At 41.3% G+C, this 18,927-nt stretch overlaps 2 protein-coding genes across 2 annotated transcripts; both read left to right on the top strand.

Annotated features, from left to right (window-relative positions):
* The first annotated feature begins 26 nt into the window (after positions 1–26).
* LOC119134528 (zinc finger protein PLAGL2-like) lies at positions 27–7,083 on the top strand. The gene is made up of 2 exons (XM_037271266.1): positions 27–180; positions 1,689–7,083. Exon 2 carries the CDS (start codon positions 2,044–2,046, stop codon positions 3,346–3,348), a length of 1,305 nt encoding a protein of 434 aa, XP_037127161.1. The 5' UTR covers positions 27–180; positions 1,689–2,043; the 3' UTR covers positions 3,349–7,083.
* Positions 7,084–7,557: 474 nt separating this feature from the next.
* On the top strand, positions 7,558–15,958 carry mfn2 (mitofusin 2). The gene is made up of 18 exons (XM_037271251.1): positions 7,558–7,862; positions 8,451–8,632; positions 8,753–8,888; positions 9,056–9,218; positions 9,304–9,428; positions 9,519–9,627; positions 9,743–9,850; positions 9,943–10,096; positions 10,234–10,301; positions 10,611–10,732; positions 10,958–11,084; positions 11,243–11,347; positions 11,457–11,559; positions 11,702–11,922; positions 13,150–13,305; positions 13,708–13,904; positions 14,013–14,147; positions 14,884–15,958. The coding sequence occupies exons 2-18, from the start codon at positions 8,455–8,457 to the stop codon at positions 14,951–14,953; spliced, it is 2,277 nt and encodes a 758-aa protein (XP_037127146.1). The 5' UTR covers positions 7,558–7,862; positions 8,451–8,454; the 3' UTR covers positions 14,954–15,958.
* The last annotated feature ends 2,969 nt before the right edge of the window (positions 15,959–18,927 follow it).

Genomic DNA, 18,927 nt, shown 5'->3' with positions numbered 1-18,927 from the left:
TGCTGGCGCTGCAGTGGGCCCGGGGTGTGACGTCACGCTCCCAGAATGCACGGCTTCCAGCGCGGTGCCAGCGGCCAGGCCCAGACTCGAATAAACATCTTTTAAAGCCTTCATCTGTCCAAAATGTCCACGTGGAAGCCAAATGGAGCGCGGTGGAAGATCGCGGCGTTGTGCCAGGCGGTAAGAAACGTCCACTGTGTAAATGTTGACTTGAGTAGGACTTTTTAGCGCTTTTGCTAAACTAATACAGAGAGTTAGCTCCCGCAACACAAACTCCGACACAACTTGGTGAAGCGCATGTCTATTGTTTTTAATTCGTCATTCTCTCTCGGTTAAACTTTAGACATTTACCTACAGCCTTGTTTGCACAAATGTAACTCGATGTGGTGTTTTTCACGTCAACCAGAAGTGCGAACCTAACTCACATCCGCCACCGAAATTCACGAAGACAAGATCGGTTAGCAGACAAATTTAGCCCCGGTCCGGTAAGTTGTGGTCACACATTCGCTGAAACTTTGGACTTTGCCCCTTCCAATCGAGCACTAGTCAGCTATAATGACACATACATTTATTAAAGAAATCATATCCCATATGCTCTATAATATTTGCCGATCGTTTTAACACAAGTTGCATACTTTTGACGGAGGCAAGGAAAGTGAAGACTAACGTCGCTGCTTGTCTCCACAGGATGGCGCTGTAATTGATTTCTTCCTCATAGAGATCGTTCACTTTTCTACTTGTAAATCTTGTAAAACGTTGAAAGTATTGCGGCCAGGCTGCCCCTATTAGAGATGCATAAATCATGCATTTGAGATCTAGGCTAAGATAAATTCCTGTCGAGGAAACATTGTCAACCTGTCGGTTGAGACTTATGGAATGCATCATGTTTGTGTTTAAGTTGAAGACCAAATTCAATGTTTGCTTTACAGTACACTTGGGACAAAGGTGGAGCGTGAACTGTGATGAAACCTGTGTTGCTAGCAGCTTTTGTCCAAACATTTACAGACGTTTAGAGTGGCGGGATGGATCTGTGATTTTCTAGACACTATCATGTTGTGAACTCTGGCAGAACGGCAGGTTCATAGAATGACCTTAACAAAAGATTTCATGACACGGTTCCAAGGACATGGTATAGATTTATGTATAATAATGAATGAGATCAGTGTCAACTGCTGTAAATTAAATGGTGCAGTACATTAATGCCAAAATTGGATGATGATCAATGTTTGAAGAGCCAAATAGTTATCCTGGCCCAAATAATCATCACAATTATTGGCATATTATCATAATATTACTGCAACATATTACCGGTGTGTGCAAAATTATAAAATCAGTTTGAACATAAAGATGAAATTTTATGCAATATCCCGCTAAATTGACTTCCATTGAGGACAGTGATATATTTTGACTGTCTCAAAAATAGTTCATTGAAGGCATTGCAATTAGTCTGTTCTGAATGTAATCGAAGGTTATTGCCAAAGTATTATTATTATTTATTTAAATCAGATAGATTTTGGTGTATGAACATAGGCAAAGTGGCATACGAAGCACCATATCTCTATCACAACAGCTAGGAGATAGATGGGTCTCTCGTGATGACTATTAATCTGCATTCTTCTTACTGTCACCACACCCTACTTCAAAAATGTGATTTCCTCAATATGGGGATATATTTTTTTATATTTCAGGTCTTTTAAGATGTTGAGCTTCTTCTGCTGAACACCAACCGACTCTTGAGTCAACAGCAGAAATTATCCAAACTGCAGCCCACTAGGGTTGCTATGGCAGGTGCTGTCACCGAAACCAAGCGCTGGACACAGGCCTGTCCCATCGAGACAGGACAGACCACACGTCATTGTCACAAGAGATCATTAAATAGTCAACAAACTGCACTTAGTATTATTGCAAGCACACGGAGATAACCCAACAGCCTGAGATCAGAGAGTTGATGGCCAGCGACCTGTAGAATCCTCATGAGTGTTGCTAGCATCTGCTCCTACACGCTCAGTTTTTCAACGCAACCAGCATCGTCCCCTTGGGACAATGTTCCACCAGCAAGAACAACTAAAGGGTCAGCTGCAGGATAGCCACATAGCCAATAGGCAGCTTGGTTTTCACTGCCAGGAGTGTGGGAAGCAATACAACACTCAGCTGGGCTACAGGCGCCACCTGGTGGAGGCTCACAGTGCCGGCGCGGGCCTGCCCTGCTCGGAAGGGACACCGTCGCTGCTGGAGCACCTGGGTGCCGGCCATATTGATCGGCCGCCTCCAGCAGAGGGCAATACTAATGCGGTCGTGGCGGTGAGAGAGAGGAAATATTCCTGTGAGCGATGCGACCGACGTTTTTACACCCGCAAGGACGTACGTCGCCATGCCGTGGTGCACACGGGACGGCGCGATTTCTTGTGTCCCCGTTGTGCTCAGCGCTTCGGCCGCAGAGACCACTTGACCCGTCACTTGAAGAAGAGCCACGTGCATGACGCGGGATTGATACCGCTGGTTACAGCCAGTACTCCCGTGGCGACATCCACCACAACCACCCAGTGTCCCATAAAGGAATCCAGCCCTTTAGCCTCGGATAGAAGCTCGACCGCCTCCAAGGAACCCGTGGAGACCTACACCAGGGACATGTTCAACTCCTACCCCATTACCAACCCTGTCCCCGGGATGAGTCATCCGCACGGCCTCATGCAGGTGTCTTTGTCCTCAAGCATGAGCGTCGGTCGCCATATGCCTCCGCCGTCTCCTCACAACCACCATCATCACTTGCAGCCTCTGTCGGCGCCGCCGCAGCAGCAGTCGTACGGCAGCATGCCCAGGTACCAGCAAGGATCTACCTCATATCCTCGCACTGACGTGGACAGTTTCCTGCTGGATCTGCAGGGTGCCCCTCCTCCTCACCTCAGCTCAGTCAACTCTTCTACCTCGACGTCCACCTCTCCTCAAAGGGAGATGCTCGCTGAAGGGATGCCTGTCGGCAGTGATCCCCACCTAGTGCCCCGGAATGCTGCTATCTCCTCAGCTGAGCTTTCCTGCACCACTAACATGGAACTTGGGCCACTGTTGGGCTTCTTGCCTTTCAGCCTGCCACCTTACAGCTCTCATGTAGGAATGGGTGGGCTGATGATGGGTTATCCCCCTGCTACCACCGCCACCTCCTCGCCAACCTCTTCCAGTGGGTTGTCCTCCCAGGCTTCAGGGCCTTTTACATTCTTCCAGCCTTCTCAGGCTCATGTGCCCCAGGGCCCCGTGGCCCACAACCATAGCCAACTACCTCAGGCATACAGCACTTCTGCTGTTAGCACTTCTAGCTCCTTACCTCATTACTACCAGGCATTTCAGCAATAAGCGGTTTTGTGTCCACAAATTACTCTTCACTGCGTGTCTTTTTCCTGTCAAAGGTCAAATGATATCATTACCTTATTCACTGCCGTTGACGGTTATAGACGTCAAAGTTCCATTTTAACTGGGCTAGCAGTGAATGAGTTAACTATCCAACATTTATGTGTCTTCTCCTTTTGTTGCTCTGATAGATTATTGGTGAACACAACAAATCACCTCATCAGTATTACCTCATTATTTAAAAAAAAAAAAAAAAAGTAGCTTGAATGCACAAATGTTGTCTTTCTCACTACAATCAACAGAGTAATTCATTCAAATCTACAACAGTTAATGCACTTGATCCAGTTATCACATGTGTTATGTGGTGGCGACCTGCTTGAACATAACAAATATCCAGTATAGCGCACACTCAGACATGTCACACATGTAAAGTCAGCTTGAAGCACTGCGTTCAAAGAGGCCACATCAGCATGGTGACACAAATTCCACTGAAATGCTTTTACCTTTTGTAACGGTTTGTTTCTGTAATCACAAATACAGAATGCACTTAAGATTAGTTTTCACCATTACATACCTTTTCGTTTTAAATGTCTAATTCGCATTAGTGATGGCATCGTGTTTCTTTTTGTTCGATTCTCTGCAGACTAAAACATTTGACCATGTTGTTTAGTGAGATTATCTGTTAGTTACAATGGTTACTCTTTGACACCAAATACCTTTGAATATAAACTGACCACCCAAAACACTATAATTGCTTGCACAGCAGTGAATATCAGATACTAGAGCTGTATGCTACTCTTACAAGGGCGATGCTAATGAACAGTTGCACTGCGTCATAATGAGAGTTGTGACTGAACTGAACTTTATATTGGTTATGGCAGAATATTTGATACAGTACTTGTTGGATAACATTGTGCAAACGGTCATAATGATTACCTTTAAGTGGCGGTCCGTGTATTTATTTTCTTTAAAGAGGAGGTCAACCCCAACGTGGGTATGTATGTGCCCTCATGGCATTGTGATTAAGATTGCATTTGTGGAATATGAATTAAACAGGCAAAATCCAACTGCTCTTATTCATCCCAGGGAGCGGCCATTTTGTCACTTGCTGTCGATAAAAAATGACTTCACAGTTGATCTCGGGTCACAACCAATCACGGCTCATCTTAAAAAATTTGGTGAGCCATGATTGGTTGTGACCCGAGCACAACTGTGATGTCATTTTCAGTCGACAGCAAGTGCCAAAATGGCTGCCCCCTGAAATGGATAAAAACAGGTGGATTTTTCTTGTTTAAATCATATTCCACAGTCAAAACATTAATCAGAACACTGTGTTTTGACTATTTGGGTTGGACAGAACAATTTATTACATAGACAACTTTGAGTTGACTTTCACTTTAAAGCTTCTGTTCTATGCCTTTCCATCTCTGACCATGCAAGCCTTCAGGGAGCTTGCAACCAGCAACCGTGCCCGTAGCATGACTATACATTTCTGTCTATAATGCCTAAATGTCTTACAGGGAACGTAGTTGGTCACTGTGCAAATCAGGAAGGTCCCCTCGTGAGCTTGAGTGATACTTAAAATAAAATGCGTCGTTTCTTTCTTGGGGTGACGCTAATCCTATCATTCATCCAACTACAGTTGCCATGGGGTCAGTTACAGCAGTCCAAAGTTTAAAGAACAAATTTTGATTTCATAGGGATTGTACTTTTAGATATTTGGAAGTGTCCAAACAATATCTGCCTCACAAACCCATTGGAATGTTTTTCTTCTAAAGTGCCAAGATTTGAAGCTTCTATTTTAAATAATTTCCCCCTACAACTTATAGTCGATTCTGATCTGTTTGCCATTTGTATATGTTTTGAGGCAAAAAATGGGCGCTTAAACTGATTTGAGGTGAGCTGGAAGATTTTTTTTTTTAAAGTGTAATTTAGGAATTTAGGTCCTCTTGGTGTGAGCAAGTATGATCATTGCTGTTTTGACATAGCACAGCAAAACTATTCTAGACTTATGTGTAGCCTTTTCTAATATTATTCATGACATTGTCGGCCATTTTCCCTTCAGCATATTGCTGGCTCTCCGGAGCTTTGAATGAAATTGGGACTTAAACCCACCTCCATATTGAAGACAATAGCAATCCATTCCTTTTATAATCTAGTCACACGGTCGAGATGAACGGATCCCAAGCGGGATTCCAGTCGTGGGAACTCCCTTCACGAACATTGCCGCAAGTCAAAACGACTATTGTGATACCGGAATGAAGGCATGCAAAGAGAGAATGCTTATTTATCTCTTTTAAATCCGTTAACTCTGCTGATTTGACTGTTCCACTAGCATTGTCACTAGCCTCGGTGTTGCACCAATGTCAAAATGCTACTGCTGTGTGTCTCTCTCAGAGAGTGTCTAATCTCTTGACAGGGTTAAAGCACTTATGACATTTCTTATATATAAATTTTGTTTTATACCTCAAACACAGAAATAAGGGTTTCTGATTTTCTTGATTTAGTTCTAGTCGTTTGGGCGCTTTTTCCATTTAGTTTTAAACTTTTGATGGTAGCGTTTATGAGTTAACTTTAATATAGTGGCAGACATTATTATTATATAATAAACATTCTACCTCTATCTTGTCATATCTTTCTGCAATATCATAAAGTGTTTAAAGCTGTAACAGACATTTTCCCACCGAAATTGATTTTGTTGAAATTGAACTTTGAAGGACAGGATACACACTCTGATCAGAGGTGTAGTCCACTGAATCAAGCATTGTTCTGTGTACTTGCCTTTAATGATATATCTACTTATTTACTACCTCAGAAGTGACAGGCAACTGCTTATCTAACTGCGGAGAAAATGTCTAGGATTTAAAGTTTTGTTTGCTGTACAGTAGATTAATGAGAGTACCTCTTAGCGTAATATCAAGTACAGGCTGTTTTCCTCTCATCTGACGTTAGTACCGCATCAACCTGTAAATGTAATTGTTACATGTAGTAAAGCGGGGAGAATTCGGATACTTTGGATTCGCGGTGGGCGACGCCTGTAATGAACATGACTGCCACTTGTATTACACATCTTGTAACTGAATCATGTTTTACTATTTTTGTGTCAGCTAAAGGGACAGAATATTTTCAGATGTGAAAACAATGATAAATGCAGTACCCTTTAATAGGGTTTGGTTGTATTTAGCATTTTAACAAGGCATACAACTAAATCGTTTCGTTGTCTTGAATGTACACACTGAAAGCTAAAAACAAACTTAAAAAAAAAAAACTTGTCATGCTGTCCTTGCAGAAAGTCATTTTAATAGGAACATTGTACACTTACTGTACACCAGTATGCTACAAACGTAGCAAATGAATGTCAACCAGGCTTTGGTTCGAGGTACTGTACTTGATAAATTGCAAGGATTTCAAGTATTATGTAATGCCAACATGTAACACTTTGAGCTGTCTGCATTGTGTATAACAAAACATACTGTGGTCAATGGTCACATGTATGTCAACAACTGAACTCATGTTTACTCTCTCCTGACTATGTAAAAACACGAGCCAGATTTCATTTTCCATCTGTGATTGTGAAATACAGTTATTAGTCTTTGGAATACTAAAAGGTTGGCTGTGAACAAAGCGTTCTCATTTTTCTTAGTTGTTTGCATTATCACTTCATAGCAATTTAGACCAAGGAAGGAAGGTTAATTGTTATTTTCTTGTCTAAGCAAAACAAAATAAATATGTAGAATTACACCAAGTTGCTGTGTTTTTAAATTGGATCAGTGTGGGCCAACGAGTTGCTTTGCAAAAGACGATTGGGGTGAAAGGGGACAACATACTTGAAAAATAACTCTGGAGAGCACAAACTAACTCAAGAAACATAATTGATCAACTTTCATACATCTTAAGTAAGAAATAACCTGGGATTATAATGAGTTTATTATTTTTAAAACGAGCGTATAATGCTTGCGTGCTTACTACCCAGCAGCTCACTCGAGCTTTCCCCGAAAGTCAGGAGCGATGGGCTCTAGATATGCAGATTTCAAATGTTTATATAGTACATTTGTGTTAACATGTAAAACAAGTCAGAAATATAAATACTCAGGTAATCTACGGACACTCGAAAAGCAGGAGTGTTTGTACTTCATTTCCCATAATCCCACAGAAAACGAGAGTACGTAGTTCATACTCCGAAACAGCAGGTGGCGGCATTTGTAATGGGTGGATAATAGAGAACAAAACCATCCCGGAAAAGGCCGAGGGGGCGTCTGTGTAGGTGCGGCACAAGTGGCGTTATCATTCACTTTCAGGGCATTGCAGTAGAACACCGGCTCCCACCAACTTATTTTTGAGTGGACCCGATAGCACTGTGCATTGAGCGCCAAGAATAGCTTTGTGTCCATTTTGCATATACCCGGACGTGCGTGCTAACGCTACTTTTAAATCGGCAGGCGTTTATCCATCGTAGTCACCGCTAAGTAAAAAGACCAGGATGCAAGTGGATTATTCGTGAAGAGAGAGCCCTATCTACGGTAAGTCGGCCGGGATGGCAATAGTATTAATTGCCGTCTGACGCAAATCAAGTTGCGGCTAGTTGCGGCTAGTTGCGGCTTGCCCTCTAAATATTCACCCCATTGACATGCTTGTTGGGCCTCAGAAAGTAATCCCAAATTACGCGACGACAATATTTACCTCTTGTATGATTTCAACTAAAACGTCAGACCTTGTTGTACATTTTCATTTTTGCTGTGGCTGCACGACCAGCTTCTCATTTTCTAAAGGTATGGCGTTAGGCTTATTCAAATTAATGTACGTCACGAAAGTTTATTTGTGACGCTGCATACTTCCTTTCAACTGAACTTTATTATTCAAAGTTGCAATTGTTCCTGATTCACGTGGGCAAATATTTTTCAAAATCTGCGTGTCTGTATGTATCTGCATGTTCAGTGTTATTTCACAGGCATGCTATTTGACAGGTCCAGAATGTTCCGATTGTAACTTGCCCAATAAAAACACTTCAAGTGCTCGGACTTAACATTTACTCAGGTTTTGCCCGTTTTTCAATGACAGCTTACAAATGATTCCTACAAGTTTGTTTCACTTGCTTTTCCTCCGTCCAGTGCCATGTCTCTGGTTTTCCCACGACCCAACACCAACGCAGTCCACGGCAAGAAGGATAAGAGACTAATGGCGGAGGTGAACGCGTCGCCACTCAAGCATTTTGTCACCGCGAAGAAGAAGATAAATGGGATCTTTGAACAGTTAGGGGCCTATATTAAGGAGAGTTCATCATTTCTCGATGGTAACTTTGATTCTTTTGTAATTTGGGCATTATGATTGCTTCTTTGATTATCAAGAAATGTCAGAAAACGTGTACAGTTTTGCAGTTGTGCATAACATTATTCTTTGTCCACTCTGCTAGATGCTCACAAAAATGAAGAGCTGGATCCAATCACGACGGAAGAACAGGTACAGGAGGTTCGAAGTTACCTTACCAAGGTAGCAGGGATTGGAGAAGTGCTCGCTCGGAGACACATGAAGGTGGTGTTCTTTGGGAGGTATGTATCTCTTTTCACAAGCTCACATCACAACTTGTTTCATGTGTTCTAAGAACTGTGGATTTTCAAGTGGTATGACATTAAACTAAGGCATCTCATTGTATTTGACAATTTTAAGGCATGCAAAATGTTTCTTTTCTTACAGTTGTTTAATTTTTGTTTTCTAGGACCAGTAATGGGAAAAGTTCGGTCATCAATGCTATGCTGTGTGACAAGGTTTTGCCTTCTGGTATTGGACACACCACAAATTGTTTCCTGAGGGTCGAGGGAACGGATGGGAACGAAGCTTTTATTCTGACTGAAGGCTCTGAGGAGAAGAAAAGCATTAAGGTTGGGAGAACTCAGTTATTTATTCATCTATCTTTTAATGGAAGTGGGCATCACAACCCAACTTTGCTTGTGTCAACATTTCCAGACAGTGAACCAACTGGCACACGCTCTCCACCAGGATGAGGACCTGGATGCAGGCAGCTTGGTCTGTGTCATGTGGCCTAAAGCCAAGTGTGCTTTGCTCAGGGATGATCTGGTCTTGTTGGACAGGTCAGGCATATCTTATATTGTAGACATGCATCACTTGGTATGCCATTTTAATGTTTTTCTTTTTTTTTTTTTTAATTCATATACATTCAGTCCAGGTATTGACGTGACCACAGAACTTGACAGCTGGATCGACAAGTTCTGCTTGGATGCAGATGTGTTTGTGCTTGTGGCAAACTCCGAGTCAACACTGATGCAGACGGTGAGATAAGACAAGATTTGTCCGGTCATCAATCCCTGCCTCCTGCCGTCCCTTCTTTCCTTTCCTTTCCTTTCTTCCTTGGTCATGCTTTTCAGCGTCAACAATGTCTCTGCAGGAGAAGTCATTTTTCCACAAAGTCAACGAACGACTTTCCAGTCCGAACATCTTTATCCTTAATAACCGTTGGGATGCCTCAGCCTCTGAACCTGAATACATGGATGAGGTTAGTCAGATGTACTTGTGTTTAAATCACTCTATAAACAATATGGCTTCTCAAGTGTGCGCAGCTCCTACATAATTTTTCTTTATTGCCAGGTGCGGAGACAACATATGGACCGCTGTACCAATTTCCTCGTGCACGAGCTCGGTGTTGTGGACCAAGCTCAGGCCAGTGACCGCATCTTCTTCGTCTCTGCCAAGGAGGTTCTCCAGGCACGTGTGCAGAAAGCTCAAGGAATGCCTGAAGCAGGTCAGATTGGACATTTATTCACAAATCGGCAGATTATTTTATCATACAGTATGGTGATCAATTTTAAATAATTTTCCTCAAAAGCCTTTCCCAGACCCAAATTGTCTATTAAATGGAATTTTGTTGTCCTGTTTCAGGTGGCGCTCTTGCTGATGGATTTCAAGCTAGAATGTTTGAGTTTCAGAACTTTGAGAGGCGATTTGAGGTAAGGCTAAAATTTGTAACCACGTAAAAGCATTTATTTCATAAGGGGAAACCTTCAAGAGCCTTGTTGTAAAATGTTTGCGTCAAATATTCCAAACAATGTAGGTGTCTAATCCACGCAATTTTAATCATATTTGTTTATTTATTTTTGACTCCTAAGTCAATTTGGATCAAATAAATTTTAACACCATAGTGACACAATCTATATCGTAGTCGCTTTTAAACCACATTTATATGACGTAAACTTCAACTGCATCTTTAATAGTCAGTAGTCATCAGTGCTGTATGCTGACGTGACGATTGTGTGTAGGAGTGCATCTCTCAGTCAGCGGTGAAGACAAAGTTTGAGCAGCATACAGTGCGGGCCAAGCAGATCTCGGAAGCTTTGCGGCACATCATGGACGCCGTGCACATTGCTGCACAAGAGCAGAGGTCCGTGTGGCATTTTAGTCTCTCACCTGTAAACGTAGAGTTGGAATGAGTTAATTCTGTGACCTGTGTTCAATTGTAAAACGTAGTATTGGTTGCATAACAATCGGTTGTATTTTCAGGACATCTTTGGTGTCCTCCCTTCATGGAAATGAATATTGAGATGTACGCAAATTTCTTTGGAACACAATAAATAAAGCTTTTGGTCCGAATTGTGTATGATTATAGGGTCTACTGCCTTGAGACCAAAGATGACCGTCAGGACCGACTGGAGTTTATAGACAAGCAGTTGGATCTTCTGACTATGGACTGTAAGTCCAGGATCAAGAAAATCACAGAAGAGGTGGAGAGACAGGTGAGCACCAACATGCTTCCAACACTTTGCTTTGAATGGAAACTTTAAGTGAACTAACTTTGTCTTTGCATATGTTTACGTTGAAGTGGCCAGCGTCTCTATTTCACAGAGTGCAAGTAATGTAATACATTCCTGGCAAATTCCCTGCTTATCTCCAGGTTTCCAATTGCATGGCAGAAGAAATCAGGAAGCTTCACGTGCTGGTGGATGATTTTCACATGGACTTCCACCCATCACAAGTTGTTCTCAAAGTCTACAAGAAAGTGCGTTTCAGCATAGTTCTTTCCTAAAATTTATGAAATGTGAACAAGTTTGGATACTCCAAATCCACACTGTCAAATGTATTCTATTCTGAATATTATATTTTGCTAGGAGCTCCACCGGCACATAGAAGAGTGTCTGGGCAAGAACATGTCAGACAGGTGCTCCACCACAATTAGCACAGCTCTTCAGACCACACAGGCAGAAATGATAGGTAAGTGTCATACCATAGTATCAAATGCTACTATGACAGAATATAGCACTGGAATGATTTGAAATAATAACAGCCTGTATTTGACATTATTTGTGCATTAATCACATCAGTGAAATATTTATATCCTCCGTGTGTCATGCAGAGGGTCTGAAGCCGCTTCTACCCAACCCAGCCAGAGAGCAGGTGGACAAGCTGGTTCCTCGCCAGTGTTTCAGTCTAAGTTATGACCTGGCTTGCGATAAGCTTTGCAGTGACTTCCAGGAGGACATCAGCTTTCACTTCTCTTTGGGCTGGACGATGTTGGTCAACCGCTATTTAGGGCCCAAAAACACTCGACGGGCCCTCATGGGCTACAGTGACCAGGTAACGCCTTACAGTAACACACATTTGATAATGTACACAAAACAATTGCTGCCTTTATGTGTAAGGTATAATTAAGGTCAAATGTACAAACCTTTAATAGTTTGCAATGAATAGAAAAAAAAAACAACCCAGGTTTAATTGCACAACTTGGCCTGCAGGGGGAACACTTTACAAAGTATCATCTGACACTGTTCGGAGTCTGGTTTCCTTTTTTTAATTCCCACTTGATGGCAGTAAAGACTTATCTTCCGTTCTCCCAGGTGTAAAAAATGTCATGGCAGAATGAAAGATGGATGTCATTTACTTTCTATTCTAATAATGAGTTTGGACACATTCTACATTCTCCTCATTTGAGGAATCAGAAGACAAGGCTTTCCAGTGGTGGTGACACAATGCACTCGTTGTTGTATGACAATTCTGGCCTCCTGAATTGTCTGTTATGGTCTGCATCAGACTGCTGGAAGAAGTAATTGGTAAAGAACTACAGGTCGGAATTTGGAAAATCCTGTGCTCTCATTTTTGTACACAGGTGGGGCATAAATCTCAGTTTCAAGCACTCAGCTGACCGCTGTTGCAAACTCTGGTTTATATTTAGTTTTATTCCCAATGAAGGCTGCTCAAATATTGTCACGTTAAGACTCATGGCAGTAATGATGTTAAAGCACAGTATTTGTTCAAGTGGATACTTTGAAATATACCGTAATTTTCGGACTATAAGTCGCGTTTTTTTTCATAGTTTGGGTGGGGGGGCGACTTATACTCAGGAGCGACTTATATACATATATATGTTTTTTTTTCACTTTTTTGGGCATTTTATGGCTGGTGCGACTTATACTCCGGTGCGACTTATAGTCCGAAAATTACGGTAGTTGTACATTTGTTTCCACAGCTATTTTTTCTTGTAGTTTCTTTCTTGGTTTTTTTTCGCATGGATTTAAACATTTTGATCATTACATTCATATTCAAACTATTAAGCACATTCAAATTTGTAACCTTGTCTGGACAAAACGAACGTGGAAATAACAAAAGACACAATCGTCTTTAGTTTGGTCGCAAACTAAGAGTCAGCTTGTTGTTGAAACTAAAATTGTCCTTCAGTTGGAAATAGATGGAAAGCAGAACAAAAGTCCAGAAAAATGGAACCACTCAGTTACAGTCACAGACAATCACTCGTTTTTGCCATTAATTAACTATTCGGAACCAACTCGTTAAATGCTCCTCTTCCAGATCCCTCGAACTTTGGCGCTCACTCCTGTCAGCGCCAGCATGCCTCCATTTCCACAAAACTCCATGACTCAGGAGGAGCTGATGGTTTCCATGGTGACCGGACTTGCCTCCCTCACTTCCCGGACCTCCATGGGTGTCCTTGTCGTTGGTGGTGTGGTGAGGAAACAATCTCTCAAAACTAATTTGAATGACTAACGACAAATACATTGAACAACTGCCCCCGCCCACGAAAGAAAAGCGATTATAATAGCCTTTGTTAATGCTTCTACAACATTATTAAAGTCTCATCAAATTTGTTTGTGTGGGGTCAAATCCGGCATCTGTCCTTCCTCTAAGTTTTCATGATCTCTCTGTTCTTGCTTGAGGCCTCCCACAGTCCAAAAATAGAATGTTTATTGATTACTCCATTGCTTGTCTATATTTGCCCTCCGATTGGCTGGCAACCGGTCACGCTTCAGCTCAACCGTGACCCCAACCAACAGGATCGAAAATGGATGCCTGGATGGACATTTGGCTGAGTCTTCTTGCGTCAAAAGAGTTTTGTTGGTGTGTGTGTAGATCTGGAAGGCCGTGGGCTGGCGTCTGATCGCTCTGTCTGTGGGTCTCTACGGGCTCCTCTTCGTCTATGAGCGCCTCACCTGGACGACAAAGGCCAAAGAGCGTGCGTTCAAGAGACAGTTTGTTGACTACGCCAGTGAGAAGTTGCAGCTCGTCGTCAGCTACACCGGATCCAACTGCAGTCACCAAGTCCAGCAGTGAGCATTCAAACACGCACTTTTTAGTCATGTGGTTTGAGTCGTGATTGTTTTTTTTAACCATTCTTTGTGGATGTGTTTGTTTGCGCGCTGCGTGCGGACATCAAGAGAGTTGGCCGGGGTGTTTGCACAGCTCTGCCAGCAGGTAGACGTGACTCGGCAGAATCTTGAAGATGAGATCACTGACATGAATAGCAAGATTGAGCTGTTGGATACCATGCAGAGCAAAGCTAAGCTGCTACGGTAAGAAGCACGAATGAAACATGCGTGGAGGTCAGCTGGGCAAATGATCAAGTCATTAAGAGACTTTGGAACTGTTTTAATTCCTCCATTTCACCGTAAGGTCCGGACAGTACGCTGTGACGGTTTAACCAGCGTTTTGCTTGTGGCATAAACAGCAATGCTGCTTATTTTTGGGAATTTTATTTCTTCTCTTCTTCCCTTTGACTAGCCAAAACCATGTCCACAGTTTGCAAATTCAATCCATGTTAAGTATTCAAATCGGTATTCAGATCTGCTACGTTTGCACGCGCACACTCATCATGCCTTCAGTGCAAACTTCAAGTCGAAGGCCATCGAATCCTAATGTTCTGGACTTTTTTTTCTTTTTCTTTTTTTTCCAGTGGCACTCACGCGAATTCTGTCTCTTTGATACTGTGTGTGCTGTTTATTCTTACAGCAAAGGTGGCGTTTTCAATTTTCCTCTCTTCTGCCTTCCTGAACATGAAGTGTTTACTTCATCGAGTAACTAACAGTTCACCAATTTAGAAGCAAACTGTTGTTGCTTCAAGCTGTTTGTCACTTTCGGTAGAAGTTCCGTACAACTGACATACATTAACCAAAAGCCGTCACAACCAAATTTCACAGTATGTTTAAGATGACTCAGTTCAAATTAAGTCACTGCATCATTCCCACCGTGTGTGTGTGTGTGTGTGTGTGTGTGTGTGTGTGTGTGTGTGTGTATTTGTTTTGTTGTTAGGAACAAGGCGGGCTGGCTGGACAGCGAGCTCAATATGTTCACCCAGCAGTACCTTCACCAAAGCAAGTAAAGCTGACACAGCAGCCACCTGAAAAATCGAACAATACTCCTGAATTTTTGGGCGTGTCTATTAAAATGTTTGCCTCTTATTTCTTCCAAGAAAGGGTGCCCATTTGATTATTTATTGAGGACACTTTAGTGACTATGATATGAGTTCCAGTGGAGTTGGCAAATGTGATGCTGCTAAAAGTTATTTAAGGAATTGGGACTAGCTTGTTAAAAATGTAAATGATGAGACACGGAAAGGGAAAGAGAACGTCAAATTTTGTGGGAATAGGAAACACTAAGAAAGGGTGCCCGGTGTCATTGGACAATAACCACATGAGGTGCAAGAAGAAAAAACAGCAGTGTTATTTCTCAATAACATGAGAAAAGGGTGCATCCATTTAATAATAGTCACTATTAAAGGACAACGTAGAACAATCCTGAATGCTCATGAACTTTGGTATGTATGCACATGTATAAGTTCAAATCAATGCAGTGCTTAACAATTTTTTTTTTTTAGACCATAATCGTTATTTGTCTCAGAGAGCACATAAAAGTGCTTTAATACAGACTTGACAAATTTGAATTAAGCATAACATTCGACCGCAACTGGAGAATTCAAACAAATAGACCAACTTTGGTTAACGAGCTTCTCCTGTGTATTAACATTACAGAAGCATAAAAATGATTTTGGTGATTAGTACCATCGCTAATAAATTTGTTGAGCACTGTAGATATTTCCCCTGAGTGTCTCCTTAACCTGTTAAGCCTCTTTCACACCGTTTCCCACCTTTCACCTGCCTGTTGTCTGTATTTATGCAAAGTTGGTTGGACAGTGGACAGATATGTTTATCTTGTCCTTGCGTCTTGTCTTCCTCACTGGATTCTTAGATGAGTTTCCAGCCATTATTTTGGTTTTGTATATAGGTGTAGAAATATTTAAAAATACAGGACTTGTATGTCAACATGAAATGATATGGCACATATCTAAAGGATTTTGCCCACAATTAAAATGCCACTCTGAAATGATTGTATCAGTGCCGTTTTTGGAGGTAGCCAATTCTTACACGCTATTGTCTGTTTGTGAAATCACGTTATCCTATTTTATGACTTGCCTTGGTCTTTTGTTTAAACACGAGACGAAGCTCTTTGCAGGTATTTCTGTCACGATGCACGTTCTGCTGCTTTCCTTTGGCGATAACATTGGTCAAGCTGTCAGCGAGGCTTCAATGAGTTTTTACAAGTCTTTGCCATTTCTTTCTATTCATATCCCTACAAAGAAGCCCATTCACACATGCATGCACACATACAAAGGCACATTGGAAAGGAAACAGACAGACAAGTGACCCTATCATCTCAAATAGAAGCCTTGACGACAAGTAGTTTTTGTCTGCTTTTAATCACACCTCACAGCTGGCTGAGTGAAAGTAAGTTGTGGGGTACTTGATAATGTCTTGGGTCACTGGAATTAATTATTTTCTCTATGGCACTTTTACATGCTTATGGATTGTTTTTTATATGTATTAGGATCAAGACCTTTTTTTTATTTTAGCTTTATTTTAACACATACAGCACATATGTTCAAATCTGTTGGTCATCTTGTCGCAAGACGCTCCTACCACTGTCAAGAAAGTAAACCACGTTATTCTGTGATCAGATATAATTTGCTTGCACTCCTGAAGAGAAAATACGTTTTAGTGGTTGAAGGTTATACTTGAGTTAAGAGAGCCCCACCCAGTCAGTCGGCTCAAATTTGGGTATATCAATTAAGTTTGATTTTTTTTTTCCTCCTATGTAATTTTGTAAAACATTGGGAATTAATTGAAAATTATTGAGGGTATCAAATTACTTAATGATGCCAGATTATCATTTAATGACAGGTAGTCTAATACGTCTGTATATTTACATCAGTATGTTCATACTCTGTAATTTTGTAAAATATTGGGAATTAATTGAAAATTAAAGAGGGCATCAAATAATTTAATGATGCCAGATTATCATTTAATGATAGGTGGTCTAATACATCTATATATTTACATCATAATGTTTATTCTTGCACTCGGAACCTTTTAAAAGTAAAACGAAGGGGGGTAGTCGCCAGGATTTACTTATTAATTTTATTTTTTTTCTTCAAACAAGTTTGGGATTAATTGCAGAAAACGTTAGCGGCTAATTTCCATCAGCGGAAATGTTAGCATTTAGTATGTGCCTCGTCTTCTAAATAGGGTTCTTTAGTTATCTCCAAGATGTGATTTGTGGCCTAAATATACTGTGGCACAAACTTCTATTTATTAGCTTTGCTTTTTTCGTATTTTTATCTTTTGGAAGCAGTTGTATCAGTTCATTTTTCTGTTGTGGCGTCCACATTAGCCTCGTAATGATATGCTTTGTAGCTACATAAAAGGCAAAGTCAAAATATCTTTGATGTTTAAAATTATATTTGACATGACAAAAAAAGAAAAACTGTCCAAAAGAAGTCATATAATACAAACATTGTACCAAATGCACCAAATGTATCTCGTGCAGACTTGCCATTCAACAAATCAGCAGCCTGATCGTCATCATGCTATCCACTAATACTCCTGTGAAAAATTGGTGGATGAATAGATGCTTCACACATCTATTTAGCAAACAAAATGCATCTTGCATGGTGGACATGCGTTACCCGATCAACAAAATGGCAACATTGATCGTGGAGGTGGCCCTCAGCCTCATGAAGGTCCCATGGTCTGCCTTGTGAGCCTTTCTTGTTCCCGCTGTAATCGCCTGTGAAAAACAAGTTAGCGATGCTTTGCACAGCCTCCCAACACAGATCTTGGCTATCTTTATTTTTGTGATTCGCTTTGGCTTCAGAAAGATTTGTTGAGCAATGCTAAATTGAGGCGCATCACAAAGGGATAAGACTTATCGTCTTTTGACCAATGTATCACATGTTCTGCCTAATTTCCCCCTTTAACCTCTGTGCTCACGCAATTTGGGGCCACGATGCAAAACAATTTGACTCCAATTCCTCCGCACACACATTGGATTTTGTTCAAAGAAGTGGCGAAAGGCCTCTGCAAAGCTAAGCACTGTGTTTGTCTAGCAAATAGCTAATAATCTTGATTACTGAGATTTGGCTATGGTGGGCAAAACTGTCAATGACACCCCGCAACTTGTAAATGAACTTTGAAATGATATGGGGTGGGTTAAAAATTGCCTCCATTTAAAATTGTATTAGTGTTTGAGCTAATGTTTGTGTTTCACATGTTGAGCAATCTCCATGCTTTGCAATATGGACCACCCCATGGGACCAACCCAGGCAATAGACTGAGGCGGCAGAATAAAAGATCTTAATTGAGGAATGGGTGTGTGAGCTCCCAGAATATTTGAGGAAAGAAACAAGCAGGCAAAGACAAGCAAGATAAGAACAAGCTGTTGCTATGAACACCGAAGGGAGTAGTTCTTAGACGGTGGGTCAAGGCCCAAAAAGTGGGTCGCGGGCCAGCTATGGACAGCTAATGAAGAAAAAAAATACAGGTTGTTTCCTTGGCATTTAATGGTTTCAAAAGTTGTACATCATAGTTTGGTGGTTTGGGTCATGCTGCAAAAGCAGGCTAAGTTTAGTTTTTCCATTTTCTTTTTCCATTTGTGCGTTTTCGGTATTTACTGTCATTAGCATAAGTTAGCGCGTTCCCACTTACCTACAAAAACAGATTGGAGGCAAGCTCCAGCAGAAAACGATGACTACTTTTAAATTCAAATATTGAATATCATGGGACAATCATGAGTTTCAACTCTGAAAATATTAGTTAAGGGACAAGAAAAGTAACTACCTTGCATTGCAGCCGCTCCATTTACTCTGCAAACAAAAACAGTGCAGCTTAGCCTCTGCCTAGCAGAAGTTGTTTTTTCTTTTCTTTTTTTAAACGTACAATACCTATTTCGGCACTGTACTTTTGACACGTAACCAGGGGAGCGAGTGACAGAAATTGAGATGATAGAAATCTCTTTGTATTG

The sequence above is a fragment of the Syngnathus acus genome, chromosome 2 (assembly GCF_901709675.1).
Source record: "Syngnathus acus chromosome 2, fSynAcu1.2, whole genome shotgun sequence".
In the NCBI taxonomy this organism is placed as follows: domain Eukaryota; kingdom Metazoa; phylum Chordata; class Actinopteri; order Syngnathiformes; family Syngnathidae; genus Syngnathus; species Syngnathus acus.
This window is presented reverse-complemented; position numbering and strand designations above follow the sequence as displayed.